The sequence below is a fragment of the Chionomys nivalis genome, chromosome 11, assembly GCF_950005125.1.
Source record: "Chionomys nivalis chromosome 11, mChiNiv1.1, whole genome shotgun sequence".
In the NCBI taxonomy this organism is placed as follows: Eukaryota; Metazoa; Chordata; class Mammalia; order Rodentia; family Cricetidae; genus Chionomys; species Chionomys nivalis.
Genome location: NC_080096.1, coordinates 8,857,683 through 8,871,439, shown reverse-complemented (window position 1 = coordinate 8,871,439; position 13,757 = coordinate 8,857,683). Strand labels below are relative to the sequence as shown.

Below are 13,757 nucleotides of genomic sequence, written 5' to 3'. Positions count from 1 at the left end.
TGCCACTCTGCTGGCTTCTGTGCAAGCAGAGGTGGAAGCGAAGCGTGGAGAGCAGAGAAGCAGGCACTTGAAGCGGTCACATTGTCCCAGCATGTCTAGAGGAGCAGGCTGGGGGGGGGGATGGCTCGGATGGTGAAGTGCTGGCTGTGTAAGCTTGAGAATCTGAACTAGATTCCCTAACACTGAGGTCTGCTCTTCATACGTTTACTGCACTGCAAACAGGTGACTGTACGTACACACACACACACACACACACACACGTGTGCAGATTGATTTTTTTTTTTAAAGGAGGGCTGGTGAGATGACCCGAAGTTAAAAACACCTGTCTTGCAGAAAACCAGAGTTCAGTTCCCAGCACCCACTTCAGGCAGTTTACAGCCTCCTGTTAACTCCGGTTTCAGGGGATCTAATGCCCTCTTCTGGTCTCAGTGAGCAACTGCATGCACGTGCACAAACAGGCACAAAATACATAATTCAAAATAGAACAAGACTGAAAAGCAAAAACCCACAGAAGTCCATGCAACTTGGGGTTCTGGAGGCTGAGACACCCAAGAGCATGGCCTGGCTCTGGCAGGGGCCTTCCTGCTGCCTGTGACGTGATGGAGAGTTGGCCCATACAGGACAGAGCAAGTATGCCCCAAGAGCTTGTTTCTATAATAGAGTCACTCAGACTGTCCATTAATCCAAGACTGGGTGGATCCCCTCATGACGTAGCCACCTCTGTCTCACCACAAAGACAGTCAAGTTTCAGCTTGCATCTTGGAAAGTCCAGAACACATGGAAAGTGCACCAGTTGCTGAGAACCACACTCCCTCTGCCGTTCCTATGCTTGGCCCTTCGCCTAAACAGAGTGCTGATTCTCAGAGTTCAGGTGCTGTCTTTGGAAGGGAGCTGGTGTGTGGGTTGCAGAGGCCCTAAAACCATTGTCTACTACCTGATATGACATCGTCACCGTTGACCCTGTCACTGCTGCCCACCCTACTAACCGTCTTTCCCTCTCCCCTCAGCATACTCCCACAGGCGGCACTGGAGGAGATCCACAGGTTCTCAGGGACGTACACCTGTATGAACACCTTTAAGGGGAGGACATAGAGGCTCCTGAGACACACCTGAGGAGCCATGGAGCCCGAGGGGAGCCACAGTACCCGGGGACACGCCTGTGTGCCGGCACGTCTGCTGGGTGAGCAGGACTGTTCCTGTCCCCAGCAAAGATTCTGCGGCTCCCGGGTCAACTCCAGGACCTTCGTGCAGGACTGATGCGTGTAACTCTGACCCCCATGGGGAGGCGAGACGCCGTTCAGCAGCCACCTGACAGTTTTGTACCTTTCTCACTCTGTAGGTTTATTGTTAAATTGCTTCTCCAGTCTAACCCGCCTGAGCAGCGTGCATCGACGATTTCCAGGAGAGTCTGTCCTCAGACACTCTGCCTTCCCCTCCAAACCCTGTCACCCTCAGCTCATGCAAACTGGTTAATAAAGGGGTGGCTTGCGCAGCTTCCTTTCATTCACGTCCTTGGGAGGGAGGCAGCTGGGAAGGAGCCTGTCCCAACCACAAAGCCCCTTCCTTTGAGAAGAAAGGGCTCATCTCAGGGTCTACAGAGAGCAGGAGAGGGCCTGCAGCCCAGTCCAAGGAGAGAGGGTGGGGGAAGCCCTTCCAGACACATGGCTTCCATGATAGAATCCCTGAGAGCTAATCCACAGAAGAACTCACCACAGATAGTACTGTCTGTCCTTCCTTGACCCTGCTGACCACCAACTTAAAAGTAAAGTCAGCCTTCGCTGAGCACCCGCTATCTACCCCGCGTGAAGAAGCCGAGATGACACCAGCAGAAGATGCACCTCATCATTTTGGCAGGGGTGGTCCCCAGATAGGAAGATTAGGAATAGCGTCCATCTGTACAGCTTTTACAGGTGAGTGGCAGGAGCAGGCAGGGGTGGTCCCCCGACAAAAGGAGAAGGTCCCAGGCCTCTGATTAGTGGGGAGCTTCCTTGAAAGCTTCCCAAAGGCCACGTAGACCTAAGGACCTCAGGCTGGACCCTCACGCTCACAGCAAGGATGAGATGACCCGCGTGGCAGCAGGCTGATGTGCAGGAGAAACACTAGGTGTCCGGTGTGCATGGAGCACGGCAGGGCATTGCCAGCCTAAAACACGGCGTTTGCTGTGTCGGTTACCAGCCCTCCCTGCGGCTACTGAAGACAAAATACAGAAACAAAACAAAACACAGCTCAAAGCAACCACTTTGAACAATCCAACCACTTGGTGGTGGGTGTCAGCCAGATATGACCACCAGATCACCATGGTTTCCAACAGGGAAGGTGTCTGCCCTGCAACTCAATTTATTCATGAAACTGTCTTCACTCTGGGCAGCCACTACCAGAGATGAGTTGTCCTGGGGAGTAGATGTACGTTGGCTGACCATCATGCCCTCTTCAAGTTCTGCCTGGAAATAGTGTATGTCGCTTCCACTCCCATTTCATTAGCCAGATCCGGTCATGTGACCATGCCTGCCGAAGATCCTGGGAAGCTAATAGGATGATCACATGGTTTGCCAAACCCTGGAAGAAGACTTCAACTCAAGGATGTAGCAGCCCAGGGCCCCTTGGTGGAGCTGAGCAATCGCTGCAGAGGCGGGTGCCTGGTTCTCTTCCCAAGCACCCTTCCAAAGGGAGAATTTGGAAGTTTGTTCCACAGATGAGAAGTTGAGTTCAGATTAGGATGTTGGCTCGGCCAGGTCCAGAATTTGAACACAGCTCTGGCTCCTGGATTCCCATGGCACCAGACAGTAGCAAGCAACAAGGAGTCAAGTCAGGACCACCCATCAGCTTCCTTTTGGTCCGTGAGGACAGGTGTCTCTAATGTGTGGAATGTTACTACCCTCCTCAGCGCATATGGTGTCTGGATGATGTCCCAAGGCAGGTGCCTGTGGCTGGCTCTTCCGAGAGAGAGGCTGAGGGGGATCTGTCTTAGTGGACAGAGCAAGGTGGGGTCTGGCCTGCTGAGCCCCCAAGTTTCCTGACCATCTCTGAGCAGCTGATGTATTTCTGTGCCCGTGGCCTGCCTTCAGGCCAACCTTTCAGAGATGCTTTGATCATTGGGATTTCCATTGGCCTTTAAATTAGAAATTCAGTAAGGATCCCAAGGAGACCCCACCAAGAATGGTCATTTCCTTGGTTACACGGGGATCTCTGAGTTTCCCAGAATGCAAATGGTTTCTTTTGGTAGTAGGATGAAGTCTGTGCCCTCCACAACACACACCAACACCCCATTTTGGGTCCTTTTTTTTTTTTTTTTGGATTGTTTCCCAGAGGAACCAGGGAAAAGGCCTTGGGCGTATTCCCAGGAACCTTCTCTGGTCCCTCACTGGAATGGTTTGACTGCCTGGAGAGCTTCAAGAGTGAGAGTGGAGAGCTAATTCTGTCCCTTTGCTTGCCCAAGTGAAGGAGAATGACAAGCGCCAACCCCCCGAGGGACATAACAGGCTGTGCCAACCTTGCAAAGAAGCCTTGGGTCCTGGGAAATGACCCAGTTGCCAGGCTGTAGGTTTCTCCCCAGCCCCAAAGAGAAGCAGATCAGGGGTGGGTGCCAAGCCCAGGGAGGCATCAGACCTCAGCCCTGACTGGCCCTGCTCCAGGGAGCAGGCTGTCTGGCTGGGCCGGTGGTCAGGAATTCAGTCCTGTGGATACCACTAGATCCCGGGGACCGAATACTTGGAGAAACCAACTCTCCCAGGAACAAGCTGATGTCTAAAGCTCCAGAGCTGACTCCAGGAGGCACTGCTAGGCCCCTGCCCCTCCTACCTGTGAGCCCCATCCCAAGGGAGGCAGTGTTCACCTTTGCAACATTCCTATCCAAAGGAAGACAGACAGACAAAAAGAACCCTGGCCACAAAGCACAGAAGCTGAGGTCCTCAAAGAACAACTCTGTGGGGAGAGGCTGGGAAAGGAAGGAGGAGGCCCATGTGGGACCCCCTCTCCCCTGAGGAGCATCTTTCCATTTCTCAGGATTTGGGACAGAACGAAGAGCCCAGAGGACTCTCCACACACACCACTCGCTTTAGGCAAAGCCAAAAGGCGAGAACTATCTGCTGACGCAGAAGGCAGGGCTGGAACCACTCCCAGACACTTCATACTCAGTTCCCAAACATTCCCTGGATCTTGGAGTGCGGTTCAGTTGGTGGAGCCTTGTCCAGCCCTGGGCTTGATACCCAGTACCACAAAAACCAGGCTCGGTACGTGCTTTTATTTCTAGCACTTGAGAGATGGGGGCAAGAGAATCAAAAGTTCAAGGCTGTCCTCAGCTACGTAAAGCATTTGAAGGCAGCCTGGGATGCAGGAGACCCTGTATCAAAACCACAATCAAAAATACATTGATTAGGGGCCGGAGAGATGGCTCGGCGATAAGGGAGGGCACTTTACTGTCAAGCCTGATGACCTGAATTAGATCCCTGAGAGCCACAGAGTAGAAGGAAAGAACCAATCCCCTCAGATTAGCCTCTGACCTCCACATGTATCCCATGCACGCATACACGTATGTGGACACACAATAAATGGATCAGCGTAAACTGTTTTCCCAAGAGACACTCCCGACTCCACCTGTATCTACATGGAGGGCTGTAGAGAGTGGGATTAACCTCTTCACATTCCTGAGGGCCGCTCTGCCTCATCTGTTCAAAGCTCCAGCTCAGTCCTTGAGGTCTTCAGTCACAACCCTCCAAGCAGAGCCATGGCTCAGATGCACACCCCAACTTTCCCAGCCTTCTGGGGCCAAGCATGAAGCCAGAAGGCTCTACAGGAAGTGGAAGGCTCTGGGATCTGGCGGGAGGGGAGGCTGTCTGAGTCTCCTGTCCTGTTGCCCTAATAAGACACTCCGACACCAGCACTTAAGGAAGAAAGGGTTTGCTAATAAGACACTCCGACACCAGCACTTAAGGAAGAAAGGGTTTGCTCGGGCTCACAGTCCAGGGGACAGTCCATCATGCTGGGGAAGCTGAGGAAGCCAGAGCATAAAGTAGCTGGGCACCTTATGTCTGCAGCCGGAGACATGGACGCAAGATCTGCAGTAGGAACCGTGAATGTAAGCATGCTACGGCTCAGCTCACCCTCGGTCTCCAAACAGACCAGGATCTCCAACCTAGGAGGCGGTCCTTCCCACAATTAGGATGTCTCTTTCCACATGAAACAGTTTCCCACAGGTAAGCTCAGGAGCCTTCCTTCCAGGTCATTCTAGGTTCTGTCTTGATAACAGTTACCATTCACTATTACAGGAAGCAATTCATACCCTTGGGGTCCAATCACCTCCTCTGTAAAACTATCTCTCCTGCCCTTCTTTCTCTGGGATGCTTGGCTATCCAGTGTGGGCTGAGCTTAAGAAGGTACAGTGAAGTTAAAGCAGTGAGTGACAGGATATTCTCACCCCAGCCATGACCTGATGTCCCGCCCCTCAAGATCCCTAGATCACTCACTGCCTTTGCCTGGCCTGTGGTGGTGATGTCCCTCAAGGCATGGCTGGTTGTGACTATGGTGTGATAAGCTGATACTCAGAAGACCCCATCATGGGCAATGGTGCAGGGGTGAGGCGAGGCCTCAGGGGAGGGCAGGTGTGGAGTCCCCAGCAGAATGGAAGGTTCTTCCTAGAAAGCAGGGTTTCAGTCTTCAGTGCCTGGGGGACACTAACCTGCCATCCTTGTCTCTGAGAACCCTTTGACACTCACAGCCCCCATGGCTTGGGAAGAGAAGAAACAGCAATGTTCCCTCTGAAGGCACAGTTGGGAATGGCATCTGTGTCGCCTTTCCGGGATGCTCTTCTCCAAATGGGGAATGCCCAGGGTGAAGAGAAAGACTGAGCTGCAGGGCCCACACAGAGGAATCATACCAAAGTAACTGGCAGCAAAACTCTCTGCATTAGTCAGGATTCTCTAGAACAGAACTGAGAGAATGAATATATATTCATATCATATATGTGTATATATATAAATCATATATCATAGATATATAAACTATATATATACACACACACACACACATATATGGATTTTGGGGATTTATCAGAATGACTTACAGGCTGTGGTCAAGCTGGTCCAACAGTGGCTGTCAACCAACAAAAGATCCAAGAATCCAGATGTTCAGCCCATGAGAGCAAATGTCTCAGCTGGTCTTCAGTATTCACCAGAATCCTGAGGAAGCAGGCTCTAATGCCAGTAAAGGAATGGACTTGCTAGTGAGCTTCCTTCTTCCATGCCCTTCACACAGGCCGCCAACAGAAGGTGTGGCCCAGATTAGAGGGGATCTTCCCGCCTCAAAAGATCTGGATTAAAATCAGTCTTTCCACTTCAAATGATCTAATTAAGAAAAAGAATCCCCACAGGTGTTTCCAACCACCTGGGTTTTAGTTAATTACAGATGTAACCAAGTTGACAACCGAGAGGATCCATCACACTGCACTGGTGGCTTGCCCTGACCCAGGAGGCTGTCTGGCCAGTGCACACCACGTAGCTTTATTGAGATAAGAGTCAAATTCGTCAGCTGTTGAGATGATTCAGTGGTTAAGAGCACACTGCTGCTCTTCCAGAGGTCCTGAGTTCAATCCCCAACATCAACATGGTGGCTCACAACCACCTGTAATAAGATCTGGTACCTTCTTCTGGCGTGCAGTCAGACAAGCTCACAGGCTACTATATGCATAATAAATAAATAAATAAATTTTTTTTAAAAAAAATGAGTAAAGCTCATTAAACTGTGTGATCCAATGGTGTGTAATCTATCTTTCAGGGCTGGTCTTCGTGGGCACCTGGGCCTACATGCACAAACCCACAAGCATACATACACATATTCACATAATTAAAAAAAATAAAATCTTTTTCTCAAAAAGAAAAACCTGTATATAGACAGAATCAAGATGAAACTCATACAACCTTCTCAAGAGATGCTGAAAAGGTCTGATAAAACTTGATATCCCTTCACCATAAAAGTCAAAAGAGACTAGGGACAACCTGAGAGCCATTCAGTATAAATTCTATACACAACAAACCTCTAGTTAACATTATATTAAGTAGAGGAGAACTGAGAGCATTCACCAAAATTAGGAGCAAGACAAGACGTCCTCTTTCCACTTCTACTCAATGTAAGACTTAAAAGTTCTCAGCCCGTTAATAAGGCAGGAAAAAGAAAGCAATACAAATATGTACATACAGATACAAGTAGGAAAGGAAAATGTCAAACAAGGCCACTTCCTTTGGACGGCCAAACAATTCTTCCATTCTCTGACGAGACCACGGTTTATCTGTCCATCACAGTTAATGGACGTCTGAGAACATCTGCTTGTTGCATTTGCTTCCTTAAGACCAGACATTCCGTGAGTATAGAGCGTCTGGCACAACCTGACTGTCTGCTGGGATGAAAGCTGACCTTCCTCCTACTATACCCTATTTTCTGATTACTTTCCCCTCTAAGTTCAGGTGTAGCTCCTAAGCAAGAAAAGCCACAGTGTACTGCTAAATGGTCAAGACTTCAGCCCAATGTTTCTGCCATTGTGGACGGGGTCACTGTGGATAGGCAGTGCTGTCCTGGGCTCTATGGGGCACCTGACAGTACCCCTGTCTTCACCCACTAGCTGATGATCAAAAACAGACCCCTGGACATTGTGGAATGTCTTCTAAAGAGCTGAGTCTCCCTTTTAGGAGCATTTGATCTTCAGGTCACTTGTTTCTCCTTAGCAACACCCCAGGGCTGTGGGGTGGTGGCTTGAATGACAATGGCTACCCTAGACTCCTGTTTGAATGCTTGGTCCCCAATTAGTGGAACTGTTAGAAAAGGACTATGGGGTGTCCTTGCTGGGGCAGGGGAATGACGCTGAGAGTAGCCTTTGAGGTTTCAAAAACCCACAGCTGCTGGGTGTGGTGGCCCACACCCTTAATCCCAACTCTCAGGAGGCTGAAACGGGCAGATCTCTGTAAATTCGAGGCCAGCCTGATCTATATAGATAGTGAGTCCTGGGACAACCAGAGCTGTTCTTTCTCAAAATAAAAAAATAAAATAAAACAGGACAAGGAGTCAGCATTAGATAGTTGCTGCACGCAGCTGTGGAAACTGAGGTCCAGGAAGCTTTAGTGGCCTGTCCACGAGGAGACCAGCAGATCCAGGAGCGTGAGCCTCTCCCTGCTCCAGGGATTGGACCCCTAAACTTCCAAAAGGTCTCTACTCAGGCCTCCATGCCTCTCTCCTGGTGAGTTACCCACAATCTGCAGAATTTTCTACCAACACCCCCGCCCAAAAAAATCCTTATCATTCCTTTCATTTTTCAAGGCTCCCAAGACAAAGAAAACCAGCAGTTGAAGAAGACACACGCTGTGCTCAGTCCCAGGCTGCTGCTGGGATGGAATTGGATCCTGCCTGGGAAGGTGACCGGGTCTGGGCAAAACCCCAGACTAGGAGAGGCAGGCGGGAGAATCTGGCTCTGGGCTGGCGAGCTGGCCCAGCATGGAGTGAGTGTGACGTGAGTTTACGCGTCCCAAGTGCCACGCTGGAGTCCAAGTGCCTGGTCTTTGTGCTGGGGGTGGGCAGGCAAGGGTCTAGCCCACCCTTCTTGCTGTCTGCTCTGTGTGAGATGCCTGAGGGAGAGACGCTAGCTTGGCTTTCTGTCTGTCCAGATCAGCTGAGAGTCTGGGAAGGAGGCAAGACGAGGGCAAGTCTGGAGTTTGAAGCCTCCATACCTGACTGAGATTCTACGTCTTGGTTCAGTGGGACCTGGAGCTTCACCTTCCTTTCTAAGCCTCATCTGGAGATGAAGCCCATGACCCTGCCCATCCACAGTTACTGAAGGGAAAAACCAAGAGAAATACAAGTAAGGAACTATCAGTCTCTGCACTAGTAAAGATCCATTAATAAATGTGTATCTTATTTACTTTGTAGTAACAGTAACAAGACCTGGAGTTACCTGCTTAGCAGGGAAAGGAGTCTCTAAGTGATGCTAGAGTTGGTATTTGAACCCCAGAGTCTGCTTACAAACTTCTGCTTTTGATCCCCGGCCTTTTGTCTTTGTGAAGAAGCCATTTGTGTAAAGATCAGTACTTGCCGTTACTCACCAACAGTTTTCTTTATCTGGCCCAACCGGACACCTCCTGCCATATCTCAACCATGTCATTGCCTTCACTGCCAGAATCTGAACCGACTCTTGGCCCAACTGTAAAAAGAAGGATAAGCAGGAGGACTTCCAATGGACTTCTGGGGCTTTCTATGATTAGAGTGTGCTAGCCTCAGCCCTGCTGGTCCACTATGGGAAGCTCTCTCTCTCTCTCTCTCTCTCTCTCTCTCTCTCTCTCTCTCTCTCTCTCTCTCCCTCCCTCCCTCTCGCGCTCTCCCCTCTCCCACCTTATTTATCCCTGTCCCTCTCTCCTGCCCACCTCAGCGGCCAGTGACGAAGCTAGTACCTAAGGACTGAGCACCGTGTAAAGTCAGGAATGGCTGAGGGCCTGTGACCCTGGCAACCGTGGGCAGGCAGAGGTAGAGTGAGAGACACGGGAGGCTCTCGTGAGCTTGCTGGCTACCAAGCCAGCTCAGTGCTCAGCAAGATAGCACAGGGGCAGAAAGCAGAAAGCAGTAGAACAGGGCACCCCAAGTCTTCCTTTGCCTTCTGTATGTGTGGGTGAGTGCACACATATCAATAAATAAAACTGCTTAAACCAAATACCTTATACAGATCGTTCCAATCAATAAATTCCCAGAGCCTCTGACAGTGTACCCAGCACATGCCCAACTCCTGCATGGGGAGGCGAACATGAGTCAGTGGCACTTGAGGAATGAATGCCAAGCTTGTAGACAGTGTCTCCAGGTGGGAGTCTGCCAGCCCCAAGTCAGCCACCCCCTAGTCCCCACCTCACTCACTCAAGGCAGTGGTTCCGTCTTTCTTCCTGTCCTCAGCAATAAAGAGCAGTGACATCTCAGCTTCTGAGAAGGATGTGAAGAGTTCAAAACCAGGCTGGAGAACTTGGCAGACAATGCACTGCTGCCACCTTGAGTCCCAGTACTCCCAGGTGCCACCAAGCCACAGAGAGGGACCCAGTTCCAACTCTCAGCCTCTGAGCTGAAGCAAGGCAGCCTCTGGCCTGTGCCCACACACCAGCCGCCACAACCAGGGTAAGCAAATCCCGCGAGGCTTGCCTAACCCTTTCAGACAGAAATTTAATAGCTGGCGCCCTAGCCAGCAGATAGCACCACAACCACCATCACTCCCCCCCCCCCCCACATTGACAGCAGAAAATTTCCCTGTGATTGCTGGAACTATTCACAGCCATCCCTACTTGGTAAAAGGCAGGGTTTATTGCTTCGCAGGTCCAAAAACCAATGGTAACTGGTTTCAGAAATGGCTGAACCCAGGACCCGACCCACACCAGCCTCTCTGTTTCCTTCATTTCCGTATCTCTGGACTGACTGCCTTCTGCTCAGCTAGGACAAGAAGGCTGCCTCAATTCCCACCTCAGCCGCACCTTCCCAGGTTCAAGGACAGTAGGAAAAGCAAGAGGCTCGTTACCCAGACTTAACTCTCACTGGCTACAGCGGGGCTCGGGTTGAGTCCCTTGCCCACATATAAACCAATGAATGTAGCCAGAGGATACTCCGATAGACGAAGCCTGAGACTTGTATTATGTCCCTTGCAGCCAAAAAGCAAATCAGCCCTGGGGCCCACAGACTGAGAGTTGGAGATGGTGAGTTCCTTGCCATGGAAGGGGCGACAGGATGCTAGGTAGCACAAACAGTAGCTGTCATCAGGGTGACCAGTGGTGGGACCTCTGACTTGCCCCCTGGGCCTTGGGAGTGACAGCTGGCTGCAGTCCTGACATGCACTCTGGAGTTCCCAGGACTTGGTCTGACTGGCAGTTGGCTAGCGAGGTGACAGGCAGTTGGCAGGATCCTAAAGACAGGCAGTCAGTTAGCATCCTGGTGGGCAGTTGGCAGCGTGGTGCAGGGCAGCAGGTCTGACCTGTCTGTCATCCCATCCCCACTGCCCTGAGGAAGAGAGGGAGAGGGACTCCCTCACTACCCACCCCCAGACTGCCATGTGGACTCTCGTCCACTGGTGGCACCGGGAGCAGCTTTTCCTACTGCCCAGAGGTGGAGGCCGCGCAGGCTCCAGTGCATTTTGCCCTTGTTTGGTAGCAAGTGCCCCTGTTTAGCAGGACGAGAGGCTCTTTGGGGCTTGCAGTGTCTTCTGGGAGCCTTGAGCCACCACAGGTCCTGAGAAGAAGAAATCAGGAAATCCTGAGAAGGGCCCTGATTTATCTTCCTCATTTGCTGTAGGTGACTTGGGCTCATTCACCTTTCCTGAGATTTCTGTTCTCAGGGGCAGAGGCCAGCCTTGAAAATGACCGTCTGTTTAGGATGTGTGCTAGGTGGAAATGGGGAAGACCTCCAAAAACATGTGTGTGTGCACGTGCATGTGAGTGTGAAGAGTGGGGAGCATGCAGAGAGGCATGCGTGCTGAGGCATGCGTGCTGAGGCAGGGTAGCTCTGTGGAAGAAGGATAAGGAACAGCTGGGGAGAGAACCAGGACCACAGGTGGAGGACACAGTGGTCCCTGAGAGGGATTGTAAACCTCCCGGCACACCTTAGAGAAAGAGACAGGGAAGGGAAGGGCTGTGACCAAAACTGCTCTTTAGAGAAGACCTTCCAGATTCCGAAACCGAATGTGAGGAAACTTTAAAACCCGCAGACTGTGTGATAGCTAAAACCAGAGGGATTGCATGAGGCCGTTCTACACCAGCGTCATGAATGCAGCCTGGCTCATCTGCCCTAAGAACCAGGTCGAGAACAAGCCTGAGGGAGGTGAAGAGTCCCACAACTGGGTAGTTTGAGGGAGGCAGGGGCCCAGGGATGGGTAAGATGACGCAAAAGTTCTGGCACACACAGAGATTTACAGAAAGACAGTTGTTGCTACATTGTGTTGGCTGGGGGAGGCCCTGGAAGCTATACTCATTTCATCTGTTATAGCATAGATAGGTTCTCAGGTTTGCAGAAAGACAGTCATTGCTACATTGTGTTGGCTGGGGAAGTCACTGGAAGCTATGTACACATTTTATCTATTATAGCATAGATAGGTTCTCAGGTTTGCAGAAAGACGGTCATTGCTACATTGTGTTGGCTGGGGAAGTCACTGGAAGCTATGTACACATTTTATCTATTATAGCATAGATAGGTTCTCAGGTTTGCAGAAAGACGGTCATTGCTACATTGTGTTGCCTGGGGGAGGCACTGGAAGCTATGTGCATGTCATCTGTTGTTATAGATAGGCTCCAGTTAAGAGTCCTGTGGTGGAACATTACACAGCACTGAAAACACACGGGTTCCTGCCATGGACACGGATATGGAGAAACCGGAGATGAAAGACTTCTCTTGGCATGATTCAGTTCATAGGAAGTTTGAAACAGGTCTGGTGATTAATCATCTTTAGGATTGGTACGGTTAGAGCCGGGAGGGGAAGAAGTCTTTAAGGGCCGGGAATGTTTGTTGTGGCGATCTGAATGGGAGTCACCCATGTGACACTGACTGAGTCCTGTGCTTAGGACTCTGCAAAGTAAACAAGAAGAAATCCCAATTTGCCCAGATTAGGAACACCAAGCAGCTGTTGATAAAAACAATGGCTGGCTAGGGGTGGTGGTACATGGCTTTAATTCCACAGAAGAATTGTGGGTTCAAACCCAGCCTCCAAGAACCATTTTGGGAGACTGAGGAGATGACTTTGTTTGTAAACTGCTCGCTGTATAATCATGAGGACCTTAACCAGCAGCAATGGCTCACATCTGCTAATCACAGTGCTCTGGAGGCTGAGACAGGAGCATTCCTGGGACTCTGTGGCCAGCCAGCCTTGCCAAGCCAATAAACTCCAGGTTAGGTGAGAGACCCTGCCTCAGAAAAGAAGGTTGAAAGTGGCGAGGGAGACGCCTGTGGCGGTTAGAATGAAAATGGTCCCCATTAGGTCTATAGGGGTGCATTATTAGGGGGTATGGCCTTGTCAGAGTCGGTGTGACCTTGTTGAAGGAAGTGTGTCACTGGGGGTGGGCTTTGAGGTTTCCAGAACCCTCTTCCTGCTACCTGCCAGTCCAGCTGTAGAACTCTAAGCTACCTCTCCAGCACCATGTCTACCTGTGTACCGCCATGCTTCTCACCATGATGATAATGGACTAAACCTCTGAACTGCCAGCCAGCCCCAATGAAATGCTTTCCTTATGAGCTGCCATGGCCATGGTGTCTCTTCACAGCAACAGAAACCCTGAGATAACCTCCACACATATTCATACACTCAGATACATATAAACACATATACCATACACAACAGAATATTCTGCACTTGTTGGCTACAGAGGGATGTGTACCCCATGCCTATGAGGTCTGAATTACCACCACAGCAAACTCTGCTCTGACCACATGCCCCTGTGCACCCCCAAGTCAGAGCAGAGTATCCAGGAAAGGCCTCTGAAGCCCAGAGGTGACAGGGACGGGACAATTTGTTCTTTGTGTATTTTTATTCTACTGCTTTCTGGGAGCAAGTGAGTGTCAGAGCTGCCAGACGGAGCGCAGTGGGAGTATGGGAGTGAGGGGAAGGTGGCCGAGTTTGTTCATCACTGTGAGAAGCACCATGACCGAAAACAACTGGGGAAAGAAAAGGTTCCTCCGGCTTGTGATTCCAGGTCACAATCCATCACTGAGAATCAGGGCAGGGGCTCAAACAGGACCTGAAGTACTGACAACAGAGGAACACTGCTCCC

The 13,757-nt window shown here is 50.7% G+C and overlaps 1 protein-coding gene across 4 annotated transcripts in view; it reads left to right on the top strand.

The window, feature by feature from the left end:
* Positions 1-1,492, top strand: part of Dhrs3 (dehydrogenase/reductase 3) — a 32,417-nt gene extending 30,925 nt beyond the window's left edge. For all 4 annotated transcript variants that reach the window (XM_057785548.1, XM_057785546.1, XM_057785545.1 and 1 more), the window contains one exon: positions 1,008-1,492. In XM_057785548.1, the coding sequence (XP_057641531.1) occupies positions 1,008-1,092 (85 nt within the window). In that variant the 3' untranslated portion in view covers positions 1,093-1,492. The remainder of the gene's footprint in view (positions 1-1,007) is intronic.
* Positions 1,493-13,757: the final 12,265 nt, after the last annotated feature.